This window comes from Chaetodon trifascialis, chromosome 13, assembly GCF_039877785.1.
Source record: "Chaetodon trifascialis isolate fChaTrf1 chromosome 13, fChaTrf1.hap1, whole genome shotgun sequence".
NCBI lineage: Eukaryota > Metazoa > Chordata > Actinopteri > Chaetodontiformes > Chaetodontidae > Chaetodon > Chaetodon trifascialis.
The window spans coordinates 9,673,127-9,695,964 of NC_092068.1; the positions used below are offsets into that span (position 1 = coordinate 9,673,127).

The 22,838-nt window shown below is 43.2% G+C and overlaps 1 protein-coding gene across 6 annotated transcripts in view; it reads left to right on the forward strand.

The window, feature by feature from the left end:
• Positions 1 to 22,838, forward strand: part of sipa1l2 (signal induced proliferation associated 1 like 2) — a 79,755-nt gene that overhangs the window by 23,360 nt on the left and 33,557 nt on the right. For all 6 annotated transcript variants that reach the window (XM_070977192.1, XM_070977193.1, XM_070977195.1 and 3 more), the window contains exons 2-8: positions 5,385 to 7,155; positions 11,511 to 11,644; positions 12,977 to 13,165; positions 17,426 to 17,600; positions 17,798 to 17,901; positions 19,132 to 19,289; positions 19,875 to 20,451. In XM_070977192.1, coding sequence (XP_070833293.1) covers positions 5,640 to 7,155; positions 11,511 to 11,644; positions 12,977 to 13,165; positions 17,426 to 17,600; positions 17,798 to 17,901; positions 19,132 to 19,289; positions 19,875 to 20,451 — 2,853 coding nt within the window. In that variant the 5' untranslated portion in view covers positions 5,385 to 5,639. The remainder of the gene's footprint in view (positions 1 to 5,384; positions 7,156 to 11,510; positions 11,645 to 12,976; positions 13,166 to 17,425; positions 17,601 to 17,797; positions 17,902 to 19,131; positions 19,290 to 19,874; positions 20,452 to 22,838) is intronic.

Consider the following 22,838-nt stretch of genomic DNA (forward strand, 5'->3'; position numbering starts at 1 on the left):
CTTGGCCTCTAACCTACATTGCACCCTAATTTGGCTGCAGGAGGAGATGACTGCATCACGGCTTGGCCTCAGCTCTGGAGGTCGAGGTGTCTTGGGGACGAGGCCAGCTACTACTTCCTGCTTGCCGAGAACAGAGGAGCATTAATGTGGCTCAATTACATCGGCGTTTATTAAAGATAATTGTCCATAATCACAGGTCTGTGTTCACCCTGGGGCTCAGGGTGACCCTGCAGCTTTGGAGGGGCTAAATAAACATGTTTGACTTTGGCCTGGGGTGCACTAGGCTGGACATTGTAGTGGATACTACATTTAGGAAGAATGTGAAAATTCAAGGAAAGGAAAAACATGGCTTGAATACAGTTGCTTCGCTTTAGGGCCATGTGCCTTCTTTTTTACCTACAAGATGCTTTTGCTTCAGCTTTGCTGGTGAACTGAATAATATAATAACACACTGCTCTGTTATTGTAATGGTCTGTAATCATACAGAGTGGGTGCACTGGCAGAAACATACCGATACATTGTGCTTGTGATGGTCAAACATATGCAAATCTTGATATTTTGCTTCCATAATTGTAACTTCTAGGTGAATTTTTGCAATTTTAACATGCTAAACCTTTGCAGCATCAACTCCTCTAGTTTATGCTGCACAAGATATTTTGAAAGGTAACCTTATGTTAGTATCAGGCATGCAAATGATTTGACATTCCTCTCAAGAGTATTTTTTAAAGGCCTTATGACATGGTCCTGCTTTTTGTGCATACAGTATGTACTTAATTTTCTGAAGTGCTGTCAGCTCTAACTGGAGTTATCTTAATAATGTTGTGCACCAAATGTGTTCGCAACTGGCATCAAATACAGCGTCAGTGTTAATATATGCAGTGCTGTTTTGTAGAACATCCTTGCATTATGACTTAATTTCCATAAATCTCTTTTTCAAAATTTACATTTTTTTTACACTCTTAACTCAAGTAGCTGAGCAGCAAAGTGCCATACTGCCCAGTTTGATTAATCCAAATTGTAAACAGTTGAATAATTTGGAGAACTGCAAGAGAGCCGCAACCAAACTCTGACAAAAAGATGATCCACAGTGTTGTTCAGAGGAACCTCCTCTGATTGTAGTGACAGTTGTGTAGGAGACATAGAAGTGACTAAATGAGATGTGAGTGTCAGACTTGGCTGACATCATGCCGTGTGTCCGGCTCTGGTGATAATAACTATTAATCTCAAGATGGTGGACAGATCGTGTTCACTTCTCTGACAATGTATTAATATCTGCCGGGCCTTTAATCAGGCCACAATGTCAGGATTATTTTAAGACCTGGGAGAACTGCTGGGCCACTCCTCTCTAGATGAACCAAGATGAAAGACCGACTATCCAACATCAGAGACAGAAAATGAGTTCATTACTGTAATTAGGCCTGTCTTTCTCCCATCTCTCTTTCTCCATCCCTTCCCCCGTTCAACAGGCCTTGTGTCTTAAACACCCATAATGGCGATGCATTACTCTAGTAATAAAGGGCTGTTAGCAAAGCAGACCGCCCACCCTCCATCTGCTGCCTCCCCTGTACACACAGCCACAAAGGAAAGGACAGAAAACAGCCTCCTTCAGGTCACACCGAAGATAGATTCTGCTGACCAAGTAGCGTGTGGCACTCTATTGGTTGGGGGTGCAGGGGGATGGATGTGGAATGAGACATGCTACAACTGAGTTCATTAATCACTGTCGCAGGGAAAGTAGTTAATAGAGGGCAGGAAAGGGAAACACAGACCACCATGTTCACTGGTTTATCCTGTCCTGTCCTCAAGGTGAAATAGAAGCCAGTTCACCCTTTCCTGACCCCATGTAGCAGCGCAAACAGGGAGAGGCTGGGCAGTATGAACATAAACAGACTAATCTCCCGCTTCTGTGTTTTGTTTTGTTCTTTTTAAACTATGAATTCACTACAAGTGGGAAAGAGATTGGAGACGATCTATGAAACACAGCCAGGACTGAAAAGACTTTTGCTTTAAAAATAGGGAAAATTTGTACTGGTGATGTCTTTTGTTATCTTTATTTCTTCATGTTTGTCCATTTTTTTCTTCTTTTCATGCAATGACATAATGCTGTTTTCTCCTGACAGTGATAACAGCGCTGCTGTGTTGACAGCATTACAGCCCTCTATCTTTTTTAGCCGCTCAGCACAGAATACTGTGAAAAGTCATTCATGCTATTTTGTTGTCATGCATTGAAATTACAGTATGCCAGTTTCTTTGTTCTTCCTGTTCTCAGTCATCCGTTAAAGCCTCTGTTGGAGTGTCACCATTGATAAAGCTGTTTGCACAGGTGGCACATTTTGCTGTCACTCGCTGTAATTGTTCAGTCAACGCGTGACATTTGGGTGTCGGTCAGCAGACTGCCATTGTCACCTCTGCTCCCTGCCATGCCTGGGAAAGAAACCTGATGTTCATTTTGGTTGACTGGAGAAACCAAAAATTAATTTCCAGCAGCAAGAGTAGAAGCTGCTGGGAAAATGTCGAGTCACCTACAGTCACTTTTCTGAGATTTTTTTGTTTGTTTTGGTGACAGACTATTATGGTTACAGCAGTATACTGGTTTCATCCTATACCATGGTACGAAAGTGTATGGTTCTAATCTTATTGTACATCTGCTTATCATATTAGTGTTGTTAAAAATATATATTGAATTCTACCTTAGTAGTAACCTGAAGCACCAGATGGGTTGTTGCACAGAAGCATCTGGAAAGTCGTCCAGGGAACTGTTTGGAAAAGGGCAGGCACTTTCAAAAACACACTTGATCGACTAACCATTGTCGTACTACAAGAGCGAAGCCAGTCAGGAAGACTGAAAACAAGTTTTCCATGGAGAAAAGCCTTCAGTGTCATTCTTTGTTGCTGTTTCAATGAAGAAACACTCTTCAGCCCAGCGCATATTCATTCATCATTCCCCAAATGTAACGGATGAACATGTTTTCCAGAACAGTTCTTGTTGCTGCATTATGCACTCACATGACACAACTCTGTATCTTCCTATCCTCTCTAAGCTTTGTGTTGAATGCAGTGACTACAGATTTCTGCTTGTGAATGAGTTAGGCAGCAGATTTAACCGAGAAGGTATCCTTATCAGTCTATTCCTATACATCTGGGTCATGTGTGCCTTAACCTGTATTTGGCCCAGGCAGAAAGCTTCTACTTTATTATAACAAAGTTCCCAACTCATCCCATGTGTATTTGGTCCAGTGTGTGTTGTAGCTAATCTTGACTTGGCCCAAATTTTCATCCCAAAATAGCTCACCCTCCTCTTAAATGGTAAATGACAGAAAAATGTAAACAGTTGTCTGGAAATAGAAGCGATCATGTCAGGCCAGTGGACGGAGTTTAACTTTATCTATCATGTCCACAGTGAAACCTTACAAAGAGAGTTGCTTTAACAGGGCTTATCTTCACTGAAGCAAAAAACTAGCAATTCAGTGCCATTTTCTCTGTGATCTGCAGGGTTTACTTGATAACTCATGGGATTTTCACATGATTGCAGTACAGCTTGAGAGAACAAGAAAAAAGCATTTAGGTCAGTTTAGGAGAACTCACAGTCTCTGTTATGGCATGGTGTGGTGTGATCATCAGAAGTCAGTGTTTGAGGAGATGAATCCAGTGTAGCACCTCGGCCACTTAGCCTCACTGGACCAACAACACACCTAATAGCATGGCCTGAGATCGATGAGAGAACAACCTACTTGGGTTTCCTGGAGTTGCTCACTTCCTCTTGGCGGTTTGCTTTCAGCATCAGTATACAGTATGGTCTTTGTTTGTTAGTGTCTTTATTACATTATCCATGTCAAATCATTTTCCACAGTTGAAGGAGGTTATATGACCACTGTGGCGCCTAGTTAGCGAAGTCTACAAATGGCAGGGACATTACTTACGGATAAAAATGGAAATGTGAGTTTGCAGTGTGTGTGTGTGTGTGTGTGTGTGTGTGTGTGTGTGTGTGTGTGTGTGTGTGTGTGTGTGTGTGTGTGTGTGTGTGTGTGTGTGTGTGTGTGTGTGTGTGTGTGTGTGTGTGTGTGTGTGTGTGTGTGTGTGTGTGTGTGTGTGTATCTGACACGTGAAATACCCAGGAGGGAATGAGGCTGCATTTCAAGGACAATGTTTTCGCTCTCCTTCTCTCTGTCCTCAGATGTTCAGGTTAATGAATAAAACTGCTGATATAAGCTGTTTGTTTATTATTTTCACGGTTGAACAAAACTGAACAAGGGGAAAGAGTAAACTTGCAAGCTTTCTCCTCTAAAGTTACTGTAGTGGCGTGGACTACAACCTCATATTTCAGTGACTATTGTTACTTTTCTGTTTTATATGTGTCATAGCCTTTTTACCTCATTGGGTCCTCTTTAATTTTCCTCCTTTGCTCAAGTTCAGTGGCCCTGTCCTCCAGAGAGGTTGTGCGGTCTTCACCCTCAGAAACACAGCTGTGTGTTTCAGTTATTCTTTTAGTGTTGTCTTCAGTGTGGTTTCTCTGTCTGTCCAAGTTGGACTTCAGATCAGCAGACTTCTGCTCCATAACAGTACTAATCTTCTCAGAATCATTCTGGTCAGTAGTGCTGGCAAAATGTTTCTTGAATGGAACGGTTATTATCTGTGATAACCTCAGTACTGGCCAAGTGCAACTTTTTCGCTTGAGAGCGTGTTCTCCTCTGAGTTTTGAGTCTTGCAAATTACTGTTTCCAGACATGTTTCCCAACAAATGTCACCTGTGTCTGAGGTTTAATCAGTCAGGAATAAGAAATAATCTGCCCTCAAGGTGGGAGGCTGGCAAAAATTATCCTCTCACTCGAAGTGCATCATGTGACAAATTTGCTCCTAACTAATGACATCAGATGAAAAGGCAAAGTGGCATTGGGATTAAATATGCAAAAGTACCCCTCCTGTATAATTTGCTGGCTTGATAATGCTGTGAGCGGTTGGATCAGATAGTGGTACATGCAAACCTTTAGCTGAACATCTGCCTCTTGTTGCTGTAATTTGGTTAACCACCATCTGTCAGGCATTGGCTGAAACAAAGATATACTTCTATCTTGTTATAAACCCATAATAGCACCAGCTCCTCTCAAATACACTAATTAGCCATATTCAATGATGTGCTCTACATAGTTCCAAAACTAATACAGCCCTAAGTACACCTTGGTGGGAGTTAATCACAAGATAACAGGCTACAGACAATTTAGGTCAGCAGTATGATCATTTTTATAGCTGAACTGAATGTGCTGTGTTTTGGGGTCATTTTGAGGAATAAAGGCTGCTTTTTTCCTGTATTTTAAATGTTTTAAAGTACCCTACCCCACTTGCTGTGTGCTAACATTTTCTTCCGTGTTTCTGTTTCTGCATTACAGATCCGACTCCTCCAGCTGTCGTTCTGCATTGGCGGCACACTGTGAGAAAAGACTCTACTCCGCTGTGCCTCAGCGCTCCTCAGGCACTTGTCCTTGACATCCAAATGCTGTGTGTCGATCGTCGTGCCAGCCGCCTTCTGTGAGTTATGACGGCGCCTGCTTCATTGACTCAGGAAAGAGGCTCCTCCTCCACTCACATGATGTAATGAAGAAGGGTCCTGAAAGTCTGCTCTTCAAGGGGTTTGCCAGCAGGATATGAGTATTTTGAGCCCTGTGACGGATAACAAATCAAACCTTGTGGGAATTGTGGGAGGCCCAGAAGAATACTCCAGAGCCATGCAGTCAGAAGAACTATTCGGCAGGAAACTCAAAGCCCTAAATGGTAGCATGGGACCACCAGCCTCCAATATGCAGGGAAAACCTGAAGGTGCTGGCAAAACAAATGGTACTCCAGCCATGCCTAAAATGGGCGTCAGGGCCAGAGTGACAGAATGGCCACCAAGGAAAGATGGGTGGGACGGACGGCCTTCACCGAACTATCAAAGTGTGATACCAGTATTTCAGAATGGCCAGCAGGAGCATACTGTGGAAATACTGGAGCAAGGTGAAGCAGTCTGTTTGGAGGTAGACTACTCTGACAAATACACATTGAGTGATCTCCTCAGCCATTCCCCACTGAAGGGTCTTCATCCTATCCGTCAACGCAGCAACAGTGATGTTACCATTAGTGACATAGACTCTGAGGACATAATGGACCAGAACGCTGTCAATCCAAACACTGGGGCCTCGCTGCACCGTGAATACGGCAGCACATCCTCCATTGACCGTCAGGGCCTGAGTGGAGATGGTTTCTTTACCATGCTTAGGGGCTACCGAGTGGACACCCTGGACCACCGTAGCATACCGCCTCTGGGTTTCCCTGAGTTGTTGCGCTGTGATGCCTCCCTCTCCCCTAGCCTGCAGACTGCAGCCCAGATTGCCAGGGGTGAGATAGTCCACATTCCAGGCTACGACTACATAGACAGCTCCTTGCTCTACAGCCGGGAGCGAGAGAAGTCCTTCATGAGGCGTCTAAAATCGGAATCATCTGAAACGTCTCTGTTCAGGAAACTGCGGACCATAAAGAGTGAGAGTGACGCCTTGAGGCTCTCAATAGAGGATGACCGGCGACCACTCAGCTTCCAAAAATGCTTTGCACACTATGATGTCCAGAGCGTCCTTTTCAACATCAGTGAGGCAGTGGCAAGCAGAGCTAACTTGAGCCAGAGGAAAAACACCACTACTGGGGCTTCAGCTGCCTCAGCTGGAATAGGGCCTGGAGCAGGTGGACTGTCCGGAGGTGGAGCTGGGGCTGGACCTGGACCAGGTATAGATGGTGGAGCAGCAGGATGTAGCAGTGGAAATGCTCCCATGTTTGAGTCTCCACTGGGCAGCAGGGAGGACTTGAACCCCAAGGAGAACTTAGATGTTGATGAGGGGGATGGGAAGAGCAACAACTTAGTGCTGACCTGTCCACACTTTCGCAACGAGATTGGTGGTGAGGGTGAGAGGAGGATCTCGCTCTCCAGAGCCAACAGTGCCAACTACAGTGGTGTGTCGGAGAGCTGCTCTTTTGAATCATCTTTAAGTTCCCACTGCACCAATGCAGGAGTCTCTGTGTTGGAGGTGCCTCGAGAAAACCAGCCAATCCACAGGGAGAAGGTCAAACGCTACATCATCGAACACATCGACCTTGGAGCATACTACTACCACAAGTACTTCTATGGGAGAGGTAAGGAATGTTTACAATGAATGTGTGATTTTTTTAGTAGAGGAGATCAAACAGTGATGATACAGAGGGATTTAATGACTCAGTGTTGAGCATTACAAAACTTTGCGGACCAAATCCATTTCCTTTGTGAGAGTTCCCAAATGGAACAGCCTCTCCTCATGGGGTCAGATATCTTAACGGCCCAGTTATTTTTGTAGGACCAGATGAAATAAGGGCCAGAACAATAGTGCTCTTGTGTTGGGTGCGAGGGTGTGTGTTTCACTTCCTTGGGAGAGGAACGGTCATGTCCTCCCTGTGATATTGTCCTGAACCCTGTGGAGAAGCTGTGATTAGTCATGTGAGAAGAGAGAGGTGAGCGAGAGGGTGTGTTGCAGCTGTTCCTCACGGGGGCCGCAGGGGTGTCAGGACACCTCCTCTGAAACTTTAGGGTCAGCAAAGCTATGCCAAGGTCCCAGGTCCCCTCATTAAAACACCTATGTGACTGATGCTGGAAATACCATGCTGACCCTGACCCATCACTGCATTATACATATCTGTTTTTCCCACTGTCTGTGCATCCGTGTTCACTGCTCTCAGCAGATTGAATTACTCATTCTTAAGCCTCCCCAGAAAACAGCTGCTTCACCTTTCACACTGAGGGATGCCTGACCTTCCTCAAAAAGATTCCCTGTATTAAAATATTAGTCAATCGAGGCTCTGTGTCTCCAGTCAAGGTTAATGAGACCATTACGAGTCTGCTCTTCTTACAGTGTTTGACTCTACCACTGAGCTTACTCTGTTAATCATTTACTGTGAAATGTTGCCTCACTCACTGCTCATCCCAAACTGGTGTAGTTGTTTTATCTATTTAACCTCTTTCTGTGGTAATGCAGTCTTGCTGTCAGTTTCATTTGGATGTTATAGCTTTTACAGAAGATGCCTATTTCACAGTGTGTGATGTGGCCCTTGCCCTTCTTTCATGAGGTGTTTTATCGGAGAGACAAGTCCGTTGTCACCTCTGCTTCACCACAAACACACACACATAAAAGCAGACACATACTCTTGCACACAGTTACACAAACATACCCGCGTGTCACCGCTTTAAGGCAAGCTTTTATCAACCTGGGCTGAACATCGATCCCATTGATTGCCTAAAGCCCCTCTTCCCTTAGCAACATGAGTTTTTCTCCCCAGGCTGCCCTAATGGACACAACGTTTCATCCACATGCACAGGCCAAGCGTTGTTGCACACAGGTCATGGTTGGATACCATATGTTGGTAAACATTGCGTAGCAGCTGATTTAAACCAGGAGTTCTCAGCCTTTTTGGATATGGGGAGCAGCAGGCTAGCAAAGAGTGGTCTTGTTTCGCAGATCCTCTCCAGTTTTAAGACATATAAAAAAAATAATCTCTTTAAAATATCTTTTAACTATATTTTAACTCTGTGCATACATTATTCTACACTGTGATGCTCAAACATCAAAGTGAATGAACAAGAAAAGCACAATTTGGAGTGGAGAGGGACTGTAACATCAAGTGCATTCAGTCAAAATACCTTGTCAAAATAAAAAGATAATGTTCAAAAGTAAGCTCATTCCTTTATTAGCTCAGTATTTTTGCAGCTTTGTGTCTGTCATGCTGAAAGAGAGAGAGCGACAGAAAGCACTCTTATGTGGGCGAGCGAGAGAGACAGGGAGCGTGCCAATACGCTATTGACAGAGGGAGAGAAGTGTGAAAGTGAAGTTTATTAAATGTCACGGAAAATAACACTCACCGCTCAATGAGAAATTTGCACATATTCACAATCTATCTGTCACAGCGTGAATGATCTATATCAGCGACAGATGGAGGGTGTCTCTTTTATTCTGCTTCATCCAGTCTCTTGTGGATGGATGGATGATTGGTTCTTGTCAGATCACATCTTTGCAGCCCAGTACCCAGCGCTGCGCGGACCGGTACCGGGTCACGGCCCGGTCATTGAGAATCACTCATTTAGACCATGCCTTATATGGAGATATGTGGCCTGAAATGTAAAAGTTAAGGATATGCAGTGTAGAACTTTTTCAAAAACTTTGAAGGTATTTCTGCAGTGCGGAGTGACAGCAAGATGGAAAAGAGATGTTATTTGATATGACAATCAAAGTCATCCATTTTTCATCTTTGGCAAATTGTCAACACCAAGTGACGAATACCAGTGACATGCTTTAGAAATGTGTTGACAAAAAGCTTTCCTCCACTGTCTCCCTCACTGTGCCATTGGTATTCGACTGCCTAGTGGCCTCATATGCGTTGGCAGCCCTCATACCACCGATTGACCTTATGCCTCACAGAGCATTTCCCCTCAGTCCACTGTCCCTGACAAGCTATGCATTCCTCAGACGGTTAACCCCGCAGTACCTACATACAGCTAATTAATTATTCATGCTGATATGCCCCAGTGTTAATGCCACCATGACAAGAATCAGTGTTTTTGTATAGTATGCTCTGCATGGCATAGATCTAAACGTGTGCAGAAATCTGTTTGCGAATGTCAGTGCTTTGAGTCCCTGCTGAGGTTTTTCTTTTGTTGTCGGCTGAATCCAGGTCTTTCTCCCTGTCTTTAGTCTGGATTAGGGAGTGTTTGCTCAAGGCACCGCATATTGTGTGTAAAGCTCTGCTCCTGTCCATGTCCTAAACAGACAGGCACACACCCACACACACACGCAAACACACACATCTTAAACACACATATTCTGACCTTTATTAGACTCATACTAAGTAGATGTTTTACAATGATACTATATCTTTACAAAATTCTCATTAAGTACAACATATTTTGAAGGTCTTATTCAGGCAGTGATAATGAATTTCAAATTGAGCCTGAAGTCCTTCTAGTGGCTCCCCTAGTGTCCATAAAATTTTTCATTACACTCCCCACGATGCAAAACTGCTCTTCCTGAAGCCTCACCAGAAACAAAGCTATTTTTATTAAATCTACAATTTTCGTGACAATCTGCTTATTAAATTATTGTCTATATATGTGTGTGTGTGTGTGTGTGTGTGTGTGTGTGTGTGTGTGTGTGTGTGTGTGTATTATTTGCTGCACACATTAACATCTTGACAGAAGAGGAAAACTCCTTGCATGTCCACAAAGATATATGCATCCTCACCAGGAAATTTAATGAGAATCTCCCCATTATAGTTAATCATGTACACTGGAGAGGAGACTGTCTGAGCGTCATGGAAATCTCCAGGAAATGTCCCAGAGATCTGGCCATCAGTATTTGAGATAACTTGTCATAGATCAAAGTGTTGGACAAGGGGAAATAACATTTCCTGTGAACGTTGACATAGCTTATTCATGAGTTAGATAGTTCAATTGATGGCTGTACTGAACAACTGAACACCACACAAGAGGCGCGGCCACCAAAATCCTTTCTTTAAATGATATAAATTTTGGTTTTATTTTGACCAACAGCTCATATAAATTATTCAGTAAATTAGAAATGTCACTAACTTTTCTGCTTATGTTCCACAAAAGGATGCAAATACTCTGCATTATCAACTCTCCCCATATATTCTTCCAACATTCACATGCATTGAAAACAAAAGCAGAACTACAAGTGATGTATCCCTTACTGTCAGCATGGTTTGTAAAGCCTGGGTTTGCTTCCCTGGAGCAGACTGTCTTATCTGTACTGGTGTGAGTCCAGATACAAAAAGTCCCAAAACCTGTCCGATATTCTCTGGTAGTCCTGAGGGTCTGCATTGTAAAGGTGTGTGTGTGGTGGGATCAGTAATTCATCACTTCAGAATAAAGAATTCAAAAGATTATTATTTTTTGAGTTCCCAAATCCACCTTTAATACTGAATCACGCTGTACAAAAACCTGCCTCTGCCTGCAATAATGCTTTGTCCTGCTTGTGTTTATATCGTGAGAAGCACGACGCTGTGTGAAGTATCTGGGTCAGTGATGGGTCAGAGTGGGTCAAACTTTCCAGGGCTGTATTTGTATTTGTTTGTTTACTTAAATTAATCCTAGTGCTGCCACTACAAGCCAGGTTCTAATCCAAAGTGAGTCAGTTTCAAATCTCAACTGGACCCCTGCTGCTTTCTGTAATTGGGGTCACAGCTCGCACATCATCAATCTGCAGAAAATTTTTACATGAATGAATAAATATTTGAACTCAATAATAGAAATCGTCATTCTGTTGAAGCAGTGATTTGATAAACATTGGAACAAGGTTACAGATTGTTATTCTGAAAAACATGTCTGTGTAGCAAAAACAATTTTCACAACTTTGCAAGTTTGTTTGGTTCAGTGAAGTCGATGTCATCTCGCAGCACTGTGATTCTCAATGTGTGTTTATTTCCAATCTTTCTTGCTTCACCTCCAGAGCATCAGAACTATTTTGGGTTTGATGACAATCTGGGACCTGTGGCAGTCAGTATCCGCAGGGAGAAGCTGGATGATGGCAAGGAGAAAGAAGGAATGCAGTTCAACTATCGAGTCACGTTCAGAACCAGCCAGGTAACTACACAGATGTGCACTTTTTCTGCTCTACTTGTCTTAAATCAGTGTGAAACTATTACGGATGCATGGTAGGAGAAACCTGCGTGATTTCTATCGTTCTATTAAAGAACTGTCTACTAGCTGCAACATGCTTTTAAAGGATATTTCTCATATATTGCATTCAGCAAAACATGTTATGGTCACTCAGCTCAGGGCTCATTCAAGCAGTACAAGAGTGCAGGAATGCCTCAGTACTCCTGAAAACAAGAAGTGGCTTCTTTCAGCTCTCCATACCCAAATCTGCTCCTAGCACCCTAATGTGTCCAGCGATTCTGTGACTCAGTTGGCCAGTGTTATCACCCTGTCTTGCTCACACTCTATCACACCCATGCACGCACCCATATGCACGTGCGTGTACACACAGGCTGATTAATCCACAAAGTGAGATGCAGTCTCACTGTCCCTGGTGGTACAGAACCCTCTCCTTGTCTGATGCTGGGTGTTCTCATCCACTGAATAATTCAGGTGCAACAGATGTGTCAGGCAGGGAAATGTCATTGATATCCAGTGCCATTCTTGGTTTAGAGCACCACTCCCACGATAAAACAATGTATCTGGGTCATGGTAGCCCTGCAAGTAGCACGCAGAAAATGTTTTAACTCCCCAACCACTGGAGCGTCTATTTGCATGTACTCTTGTCATTTAGCCTGAGCGCTTTCTGCCTCTCTGGCCCACTCTCCCTTCCTCTCTGTCTCTATCAGGTAAACTGCTTTTTAAGCCTCTCTGTCGGACAGCCATTGACTGCTGACATTCACGTCCACAGGCTGTGCAGATGGAAATGTGATTTATGGGCTTAAATGTGCCTGTGTTGTTCCAAAACAACAACATGAGGTTACAGAGTGGGTGTTGTGAAGCAGTTTGGGTCATCATTTACCGACACATTAATGATCTTGATAGTAAAATACCACTTAACATCTAGTGCTCAGTTAGCCTATGTTAATTATTTAGAATATGAACTCCCAGTGCCTTTCAATGGAGCTGTATTGAAGCCACTGCTCTAAATAACACAGTAAAACATAAAGGAACTGTTATGCCGGGTTCAGGTAGCAGCTAGCATGTAAGTCTGGTTTTCATTTGCAACATTTTGAAGTAAAATGTAATGGCTCAAGAAAAGCGTGGCCTGTAAGAGCCAAATGAATAAAATCACTGATTCACACACTTTGACCTAAATGGAAATAATGCACACACAGACCTAACTGTAAAACATTGTACAAGGAGACACCAAGACCTCATGAGACACACAACAGACAGTTGACTGCACGACTCTTCACCATCTCTCTCTTCTGTCAGCTGACCACACTCCGTGGAGCCATCCTTGAGGATGCCATTCCATCCACAGCGAGACACGGGACAGCCCGCGGCCTGCCGCTGAAAGAAGTGCTTGAATACGTCATCCCTGAACTTAATATCCAGTGTCTGAGGCTGGCCCTCAACTCCCCCAAGGTCCCGGAGCAGCTACTGAAGCTGGACGAGCAGGGGGTGAGTACACTGATGTGCCCTCCATGATGATGAAGCAGCACTGGAGCAATCTGCAGTTGAGTGCCTTAAACAGGGACATTTGTAAATGGGGAACAATAGTTATTAGAGTAACAGTGTAACATTTTTAACACACATTTGTTTCTTGAAGCTAAAGCCATCGCCCATTCACTGTCCCTCACATGGATTTTTTTTGCCATTTCATTTTGAGGCCATCAGTGCCACATATCAGTGTTATGAATGATGCTTTGGAATTAGAGAATGATGTACTCTATTATGAAAGTTTTTCCATTTAAGGTATGTCTGTCTGTGTTTCTAACATTTGCGTTGGCTATAGAAGGAACATGGGAGGGATTAACTTCAAATAGCAGGAACCCTTGTCCCATATGTGGGTTGCCTATTATAGATGAACACAGGCTCCTGGGTGGAGGCATAAGACAGCCAATATCACACTTAAATAGAATCAATATGAATCCCGCTGTCTCTGTAGCCAGAATCGACTGCTTTGACACACATTTTCTGCTGATAGGACACTCAAGCTAAAGTAACTCACTTTTGACAACTTACTTATCTGAGAGCAGGTAATTTGGTATTCTGCCTGGATGGCAAGGGATGTCGTGTTGCATTATCTCTGTTTGAATAAAATGGCTATTAGTGATATGGGCTCTCTGTATTTACAGGTGTCAGAGATGGATTCATTGTGTGATCTTAAGGCCTTTATTTTCTCATCTAATAAAACTCCGAGAGCGTGGGGGGATTAGCAAGTGCTGTATTGCTTATCTTACTATCAGAGAATGGGCAGCTTATTAGTGTAATTACATTCATTAGCATGAGCCCATCCTTCCAATTGACAGGGGAAAGGCTCTTATAATAGAAAGTGTCAGCTATGTCCCTCTTGTATATTAAGACGGTGTTACGCACATAAACAAGTGCAGTGTAGTGTGCTCTCGAAAAGCAAGTTAAATGCACTTAAGATGATGACAGACTTCGTGTATCCAATTATGGCACAGTAACATTGTAAGTAAGTGCTCCAGGAAGTTCTTCCTGCCGCATCTGGAGGATCTGCTGTGGGAGTTTGTTCACCTGCGGTACAGCTTCCCCTGGGTTTGGTGTGAGAGACTGTCGGCAGATACAGACTTTGATACAAGACAGAAACTGACACATTGAGGGGAAAAGAAGCAATAAAGTCATCTAAGAAACTACTTTCAGAGGAGGAGAGCCCAGGCTAAGTGGGGCTTAAAGCTCTTCCAACTGGCACTCTTCCTCACAGACCTCAAACCAAACGCCCAGTGTTGGCCAGTTTTTTTTTATATTTGGACATCAGTATTTTTGTACACTCTGTTTTAATCATTAATGTTATGCTTGCCGTGCAAATGTTTAACAGTCAAGCACCCCGTAATCTTTTTTTTAACCATGCTGGACTTTCACCGCCCCTCTAATGTGTTTATGTGAAGAAGCTAATATTGGAAAGGAGGGACTGCAGCTCAGAAATAGAGTGGTCTGACTGGCCTGTTTTTGTTTGTTTGAGTGCATAATTTTCTTCTACCGCATGTAGAAGGCTTTATTTGTAGAAGTTTAATGTGTATGCACACTGCTGAGGATGATGATGATGATGATGTTAGTCCTCTGTTTTTGTGTTTTGAGTGTGTGTATGTGTGTGAAAAGGCTTCTTTTTGCTGTGAACCGACACCTGGTGTGTGAGATTATCCTGGAGCAGGGCAGCCTTTACGATATCCTCATGATCAGCTCTGCAGAAAGAATATCCCTGAAAGCGTGTTGCAGACTATGCTGTAATGGCCCTGGATGTAAGAAGAGAGCAGGCATATGTGAATGTGTTTTATATCACATTTTAGATCACAGTGAACTGACTGTATGCGGATGGACTGGGAAAAGCATTTGGCAGTTTTTGAAATGTGATTTTAGGTGATAGAAATCACAAAAGATACATTCTTCTAAGGCAGCCATTTCTGTAAAATGTGTACCTGTAGTTACCGCTTAAAGACTAAAATCTGGAAACTGAAAAAGAGAATTATTGTTTAACAGAAACAGTTTATCAGCTGCATCAGAATGAAATATGTCCACCTCAACAAATTAACTTCTTCCTAATCTGAAAAAATATGTTCACCGCACTGCTCCGTATCATAATGTTACTGCCCAGTCAAGTTTTACGGCAGCCCTCCTGCAGTCAACAGGTAAAGCCTTTGCAGGACCATAAATCACTCCTGATGCCCACGGCGACAGCTCAACTCTGAAGTATAATTTGGGATCAAGTGAGATTTGTTCCACAAGTTCAGGAGAGTAATCTACCACCTGCTGAGGCTGTTATTGCAGTGTCAAAAAAATCACCTCTCTCTTATGTGAATCAGTCCCTTGTCATGACATTGAAACTTCAGGATTAACTTGGTGACATTATGTAGTGACCAGAATTTCCCTCCTTCATTTTCCCCTTCGTGCACATGTTCCTCTTTTTAGATATCGCTGCTGTGGAGCTTGAACTTGTCTGCACCCAAAACAGCGATAGATATCTGTGTAATGGTACCTCGTGATTGTAGCAAGGTTTTGGCAGCCATATTTTGGATTATTGCTGCATCGGGACACTGCAGTGCAGACAGATGTCACAGTGTTGTGTGTGTGTTGTGGTAGGACACTGCTGTATCCCTCAGGTGCATCTCAGAGCTCCCAGAAGGGAATGTTGTCCCCATTTCGCTCTCTGCTCATTAAGTATTTTTCCATTTTTAAGGGTTTTTTTGTCGAAGAGAAGGAGAGGGGAGAGTTTTCAACACCCTCCACTCCGGACAGATCCCAAGAGAAGGACAGGGGTGAAACATATATAAAGAGAGATCAAATTACTGCTTTCTCGCAACCTATACACAGATTTTTACCAAGTTGAATATTCTAGTTTATCACAGATCAGTCAGATGGGGTATAGCTTTTCGCTAAGGCTGCTCTGATGCCACCAAAAAACACATCAGAGGTGGTTACACAATGAGCTTCACCTGAGGAACGTTACTCATCTGTATATGTTTTATGTGTCCCAATGTATTTGCACTTTTTCAGGCAGCACCAAATTTGCACCAAAGGGCAACGTGATTGTCTTTCCCATGAGGCAGTCTGCTAAGAAGAGCAGGAGGTTAAGTGAGCCCATATAATGCAGGATAAAAAATAGGAGACCACATCATTGCACATCATGCCACTTCCACTGGGCTTGATGGTATAATAGCTTTCCACCACCGCAGGAGCTTCAGTTCTCCTGCCTGATGGAGGGAGTCATCATTGCAACAGTGTCAGGCACTCACCAGAAACTGATAACCTGTAATGGAGAAAATTTGTTTCAGCATATAGATAATTTGTTGGCTTTTGACATTCTGAGAAACCCTTTCTTCTGTCCGCATTGACACATTTACCCTGGGTCAAGATCATGCTGTCCTCAGCTGTGAATATTGGGCAACAGGTGCCAAACACAGGAGGCTATTTTTTCATCTTTTTTTCCCCTCTGTGGCTCTCTTTCTTGGCCAACATCAGAGAGCTATAATCCATGAAAGATTCATGTTGGTGGACAGGCCACTCTCACTCTGTCTCACAGTGCAAGAGGAATCACTGTGGATGTTTTATTTCTTCTGTCTCTGACAAGTTCGTATCAGACCTATAGTTTCTGGGTAATATTAATGCTGGCAGTGAAAACCTGTGAGATTTGGCTAGCTTGTCTATGAATACTCCTCTTTGTGAATAAGACATTTATCCTTATTGAGGTGCTCTTTGTTGAGCAGTGACTGAATTAAAAGTATTTTATAAGTGGGGTGTTGGGAAGATCAATGCTGCTGCCATGCAATGCCTGCTACTTGTGTTTCACTGCCACAGTGAGGACTTTACCAAGCGAAAGTATTGCTTAAGGAAGTGTTTTTAGAAAGGATTAAAATGCTATTGCTGGCAGCTTATAGAGCTGTCTCCCATTAACCAAAGCTATCCTGCTATATGTCACCCTTGTTGCTCTGCAGCTGCTCTTAAGTAGCAGCTATTAGCTTGGCTTGATTTATGCTCTGCTCAGAGCTCCTGAGAGTTCACAGCCTGGCTTCACAAAAGGGGATTTCAGCTCTCTCCTAGAAGGGTTATGAAGGCCTTCACATTAGCTGTGACATGATGAAAAGTGGACTCTCGCATGCTTTGAGTGCATAATGTACAGTATGTGTGAGTGGGGTGTGTGATACTTCAGCGACAGGAAATTATACTTACTCACTGAGTGTCTGTGTATGTTCCTTGTTGCAGCTAAGCTTCCAGCACAAGGTGGGAGTGCTTTACTGCAAGGCGGGCCAGAGCACAGAAGAAGAGATGTACAACAACGAGAGTGCTGGACCAGCATTGGAAGAGTTCTTAGATCTGCTCGGCCAGAGGGTGCGCCTCAAAGGCTTCACCAAGTACAGAGCCCAGCTGGATAACAAGAGTAAGATAAAACACATATTGAACTAAATATTTACAAAGTGCAAGCCCACACACACCTCTAACCCTGCTGAGTGCAGCCTATGCATATCTTTAATCTTGATTTCTGTCCAGTTGCATCATCAGCTTATTTAATACAATGGGCTTTTGTAATGACGCCTGAGATCTTGACTGCCCTGCGCCGTCCTGTCTGTGTTACAGCGGATTCCACTGGCACACACTCTCTCTACACCACCTACAAGGACTATGAGCTGATGTTTCATGTGTCCACAATGCTCCCTTACACACCCAACAACAGACAGCAGGTCAGTCAATTCTACTCACTCTGTCCCTTCCAGCAGACCATCGTGTTTGCTTTTCTGTGTGGTAAGCCGGCATCTAATGTCGGTAATGGTGGTCCCTGAGCAGCTTCCTTTTAGGATATCTTCAATCTCTGCCCCTTCCAATCTTCCCCAGAGGCTCATTTTGCCACGGTAATGACCTATCTGTTGAAAGCATGGGCATTGCCATGGTAACAATACCCCAAAGTAGGATTTTAATCAATGCATCCCCAGGGGCTGGACCTGGCTTGGTATTAGATGGGCCTCTGTGTCTGTCTGCGCTAACAAGTGGAATTAAGTGGATGTAGTGGTGCGCTGGTGAACGACAGCCAGATAAAGCCACGATTACAGAAGTTCACCATCTCTGCACACATTGTATGGAAGTACTTTTTGAGCCCATAGTAAAAGCTATGGCTACAACCCTGCAGAGATAATAACAGTGAAGATACTGACGGAGCTGGTAAGTAAGTCAGGGGCAGGATCTACAGTGAAGCACTGCAGAGACCTAATCTCTCATGTGCATCTGAAATGTCTGATTGGCAGGATTTTGGCCAGGGTTCTTTCTCTTTTCTCCTCTTTCAATTGTATTTCATGCAATGAGATAGTTCAATTTAATCCCTGTTGTTAATCTTTCTGCAGGCCCAAGCCAAGCTGACCCTACTCATCCCTTCATCCTTTCCAATTCACCTCTGTACCCTCTAATCCTGCTTGTTTCAAGCTCTTGCTGACCCTCACTGACAACTCTATAGCAGCCAGAGAATGTGGTTAACAATCCACACAAGCCAACAATACAAAGAGCTTAAATTGTATTTGGGGAACATGTTTCCTTCACCCAAAAGAGCTTAAATTGTGCTCGTGGAATGCATCCATCTCATTCAAAAAGCCCTCCATCTTGATTTCAAACATAAAAAACTTCAGAAGCAAAATATGAAGCTGTATGAGTAAGTACATCTGCAGGCTGTGTTTAAAGCTCTGTAAATGGTTTGGTCTTCTGCTTGTGGTGCTGGCATAGACATTACATGCAGTTTGTCACTTGACATTGAAATGTTATGGGGATACTCTTGACCTGTCCACTCAAATGCTTTTAAACCAGGGAGAGCTGACCTATAAATAAATCTAAATCTGTGTCCTTTTGAGCTCTTTTATATATTCACCCTTCATATGATGCCTTTTCTCCATATATTTGACTCCATTTCTCCCTTGTTTTTCAAATAGTTATTAAGGAAGAGGCACATTGGCAACGATATCGTCACCATAGTATTCCAGGAGCCCGGGGCCCTTCCTTTCACTCCAAAAAACATCCGCTCCCATTTCCAACATGTGTTTGTTATCGTCAAAGTCCACAACCCCTGCACTGATAACGTCTGCTACAGGTAAATAGAACAAGCATGCACCACGCCTGCAAGGCTGTCTCAAAGCGTTTCCACTCCTTACCATGGCATAAGAAGCACACTCATATCCTCAAGACAATTTGGGGGAATGTGTTTCTCTTTTGAAGTGCTTTACATAAATGTCTTCATGCCAAATGGCTCTACATGAACTTTTGAGAGCACTTAATTTGAAAAAATAATAATAATAGCCTGCTGAGTGCTTTCTGTGGTTTCTGTCATGACTTCATAGTAATGTGCGGGAATCACAAGGCTCTTTTCATCTGTTCAGTGATGATACAGTTATTATCTTCAGAGACACCTTGAAATTATGACTTTTGACTCTCTCCTTGAGTGTTTCTGAAGTCAAGACAACTCTTGTTAATAACATAGCATTTGTTGAACAGACCAAGATTAGTCTGAGCTCCTCTCAGTCTTCACGCCAGAGATAATTTCTCTGAAAGCCATATAATTTAAACGCTCTTCAAATGGCTGCTTATTATACATACAGTTCAATATTTCTTCACATCTTTTAGTTCCTCTTTACTGTCACCACTACATTAGATTAATTAACTCCATCCTGTTTTTCAGCGTCGCTGTGTCCAGATCTAAAGACGTGCCTCCTTTCGGCCCCCCTATTCCCAAGTCTGTAACTTTCCCAAAGTCAGCAGTTTTCAGGGACTTCCTGCTTGCCAAGGTCATCAATGGAGAAAATGCTGCACACAAGTCAGAGAAGTTCCGAGCCATGGCGACTCGTACGCGACAGGAGTACCTGAAGGACCTGGCTGAGAACTTTGTCAGCACAGCTACTATTGACAATGCTGTCAAATTCAGCTTCATCACCCTCGGCGCCAAGAAGAAGGAGAAGGTGAAACCCAGGAAGGACGCACATCTGTTCAGCGTGGGAGCCATCACCTGGAGCGTCCGTGCCCGCGACTTTGGTCAGTCAATGGATGTAGACTGCTTGCTCGGCATTTCCAACGAGTTCATCGTGCTCATCGAGGAAGAGTCGAAAAATGTGGTCTTCAACTGCTCTTGTCGTGACGTCATTGGCTGGACCTCAGGGATTATGAGCATTAAGATCTTCTACGAGCGCGGGGAGTGTATCATGCTGTCTGCCCACGACAACTGCGGAGAAGACATCAGGGAGATGGTGCAAAGACTAGAGGTAAGATCCTTAACAACTCAGCTGTATTAATCTCTGTCATTTAAGGGGTCTTAATATCTGCTGGATTAGGAACTGTCTGATCCTTGTAGCATCCGTATATCCCTGTGTCTTCCTTTTTTATGTCCATGAGTGCTGCTATCTTAGGCCCAGCGCTGGATTTTGCAGGTTTTTAACAAGATTGTTACATTTCCTTATTGCAGCTTTGTTGTCAACTGATTGAATGGCCCTCTCTTATTTTATGAGAACTTCCTTGTAAGACTCCCAGTCCCAGTATCTCATAATGTTTTGAAAAGGAGTTCAGCCGTATATCCTGCCTAGAAAGTGACACATAAGCAACTCCCATAAAACATGGAATAGTGCTGTCATCAGAATTACCCAGTTAATCTATTATGACTGTGTTTCACACATAAGATGCATGGCATATGAAGGAAAATGGCTGCCTTTGCTTTAAATGGTGCAGTGAGGCATTTCACTTTGAGATATTTGTGGTCCCTCTGTGGTGAAACAATGCATTCTACAAATATTGCTTTTGCCATTGTAGCTTTTACTACTTACCACAAACCTTTTTATTTTATTTTCATCATAATGTCAGCAGAAAATGTTGCTTGTTTAACCTATATCTTTCCTGTCAAGTCTCATGTGTTACAACTCTACATACGCTGAGCTTCCAGTCTTTTATTTTCATTCCTTGTGGTTTTTTCGCTGCCTTTTTTCTCAGCATTGTAAGAATGTGGCTCACAGAATGAACCCAAAACTTAGTTGTTTGACTGACTTCTCCCTCTTCCGTCTACCTGGACCTGTTTGGGTTGTACAGAGACGGGAGTGTCACTTGAATGTGAAACTGTAAAGTGAATTCAATAGAGTCTAGAGAGGATTATGGACCTCCTGTTGATAGCTTTCTTTGGCTCATCACACAGAATCAGCAGAGGTGTACAGTCAACGGTTAAGGTCACACTAGTACAGATGATGTCCTGCTCTTGGTCTGGATAAACCATTAAAAAAATAAAGCTGAAGCCGCTCCCTGCAGCACTCCATTAATTTAATAGAGTGAAAGATTGGCGATGATTTGATTGTTGCTCATTCTTGATTTTACGGATATTTGGACACAGGTACAGGAGGAGGCATCTTAAACAGGACACCAACCCAGTTTTGAGAGGGAGGAGAGGAAACAGACACATTTTTTGGGTCTGACAGACTAAGAATAGAGGACACTTGGCCTCAGACTACTTAACTCCTATGGAGAGCTACCCACTTAGTCCAAGTTTTCTCATCCCTGTTTTGTGGTTCTGCCTTAGCCATCTGCACAACTCGACGGCCTTGGTTACATTGTGTGATTTTTGGGGTCAGGTAGGTCTAGGTACCTTTCAAGTGCAGAAAAAATAGGTCAAAACACCTGGGCCCTCCGCTTGGAATCTGGCATCCGATGCCTTGTTTCCGCTCCTTGTGTTGCTGCATAAGCTTGCGTTTCCTTTTCTAGTTTCCATGATTTGTTTACTGAACCTCAAATCAGGCAACCCTTTGTTTCCTTTAAATAACATTGATGTTGAATCCCAAAATCCAAACCTGAGCTGTGCATGACCTTATTTCTGCCTGCATACTCTCTTCCACTTATCCCTTTGGTAACCTCATCAACAGTTTCAAAATATTTCTACAGATTCCTGCCAGCATATCATCAGTTCAGCTAACAACATGGAAGTAACAAGCCATTTCCTGCTAAAAAACACATAAAGAACCTCATTCTTCTGTGGATTACAGTAGGCAGAGATAATTACAACTTTTTTATTATCACCTTTTGCAGTGAACTATTAGAAATTCGAATGAGCTAAAGTAAATGTGAACAGGAGTACCAAGGTTTTGCATATCCCAATCACCTCAATAACCGCACGATCCTGAAGTATTTACCAGAATTAATCTTAAAAGGACACGGATGTCATTCAGCGTCTACTCAACTCATCATAAGAAAGGACAGAGCAGGATATATTAGCATTTGTGATTAGCCAGAGGACATCGCTCTCTCATTCACTATGCAAATATCCTCTCACATTTACCGTCCACTTACCCACGGGATTTCTGAGGGATTTTTCACAGGGAAAAGCTCAGAATAAGTATTAATAAGTGGGTGGCTCTTTGTGTTACTCACTCAGACAGCAGCGGTAGGCACATTTGGGTATGAGCTGACCGTGCATACTTTGTCCCAAAGGTGTCTGTGATGTCCCAGAGGTTGACTCGAATCATGTTTCATGGGGAGGATTTACAGGCTGCCGGACCTGTGATGTAATGTGAACCAGAGTGAACAGATTGCTCACTGTAACACACAGAGGAGCCCAGTGTGGGAGCACAGCTAAAAGCTTTGTGATAACGTCCTGCTCTCCGGCGTGTTGCTGAGC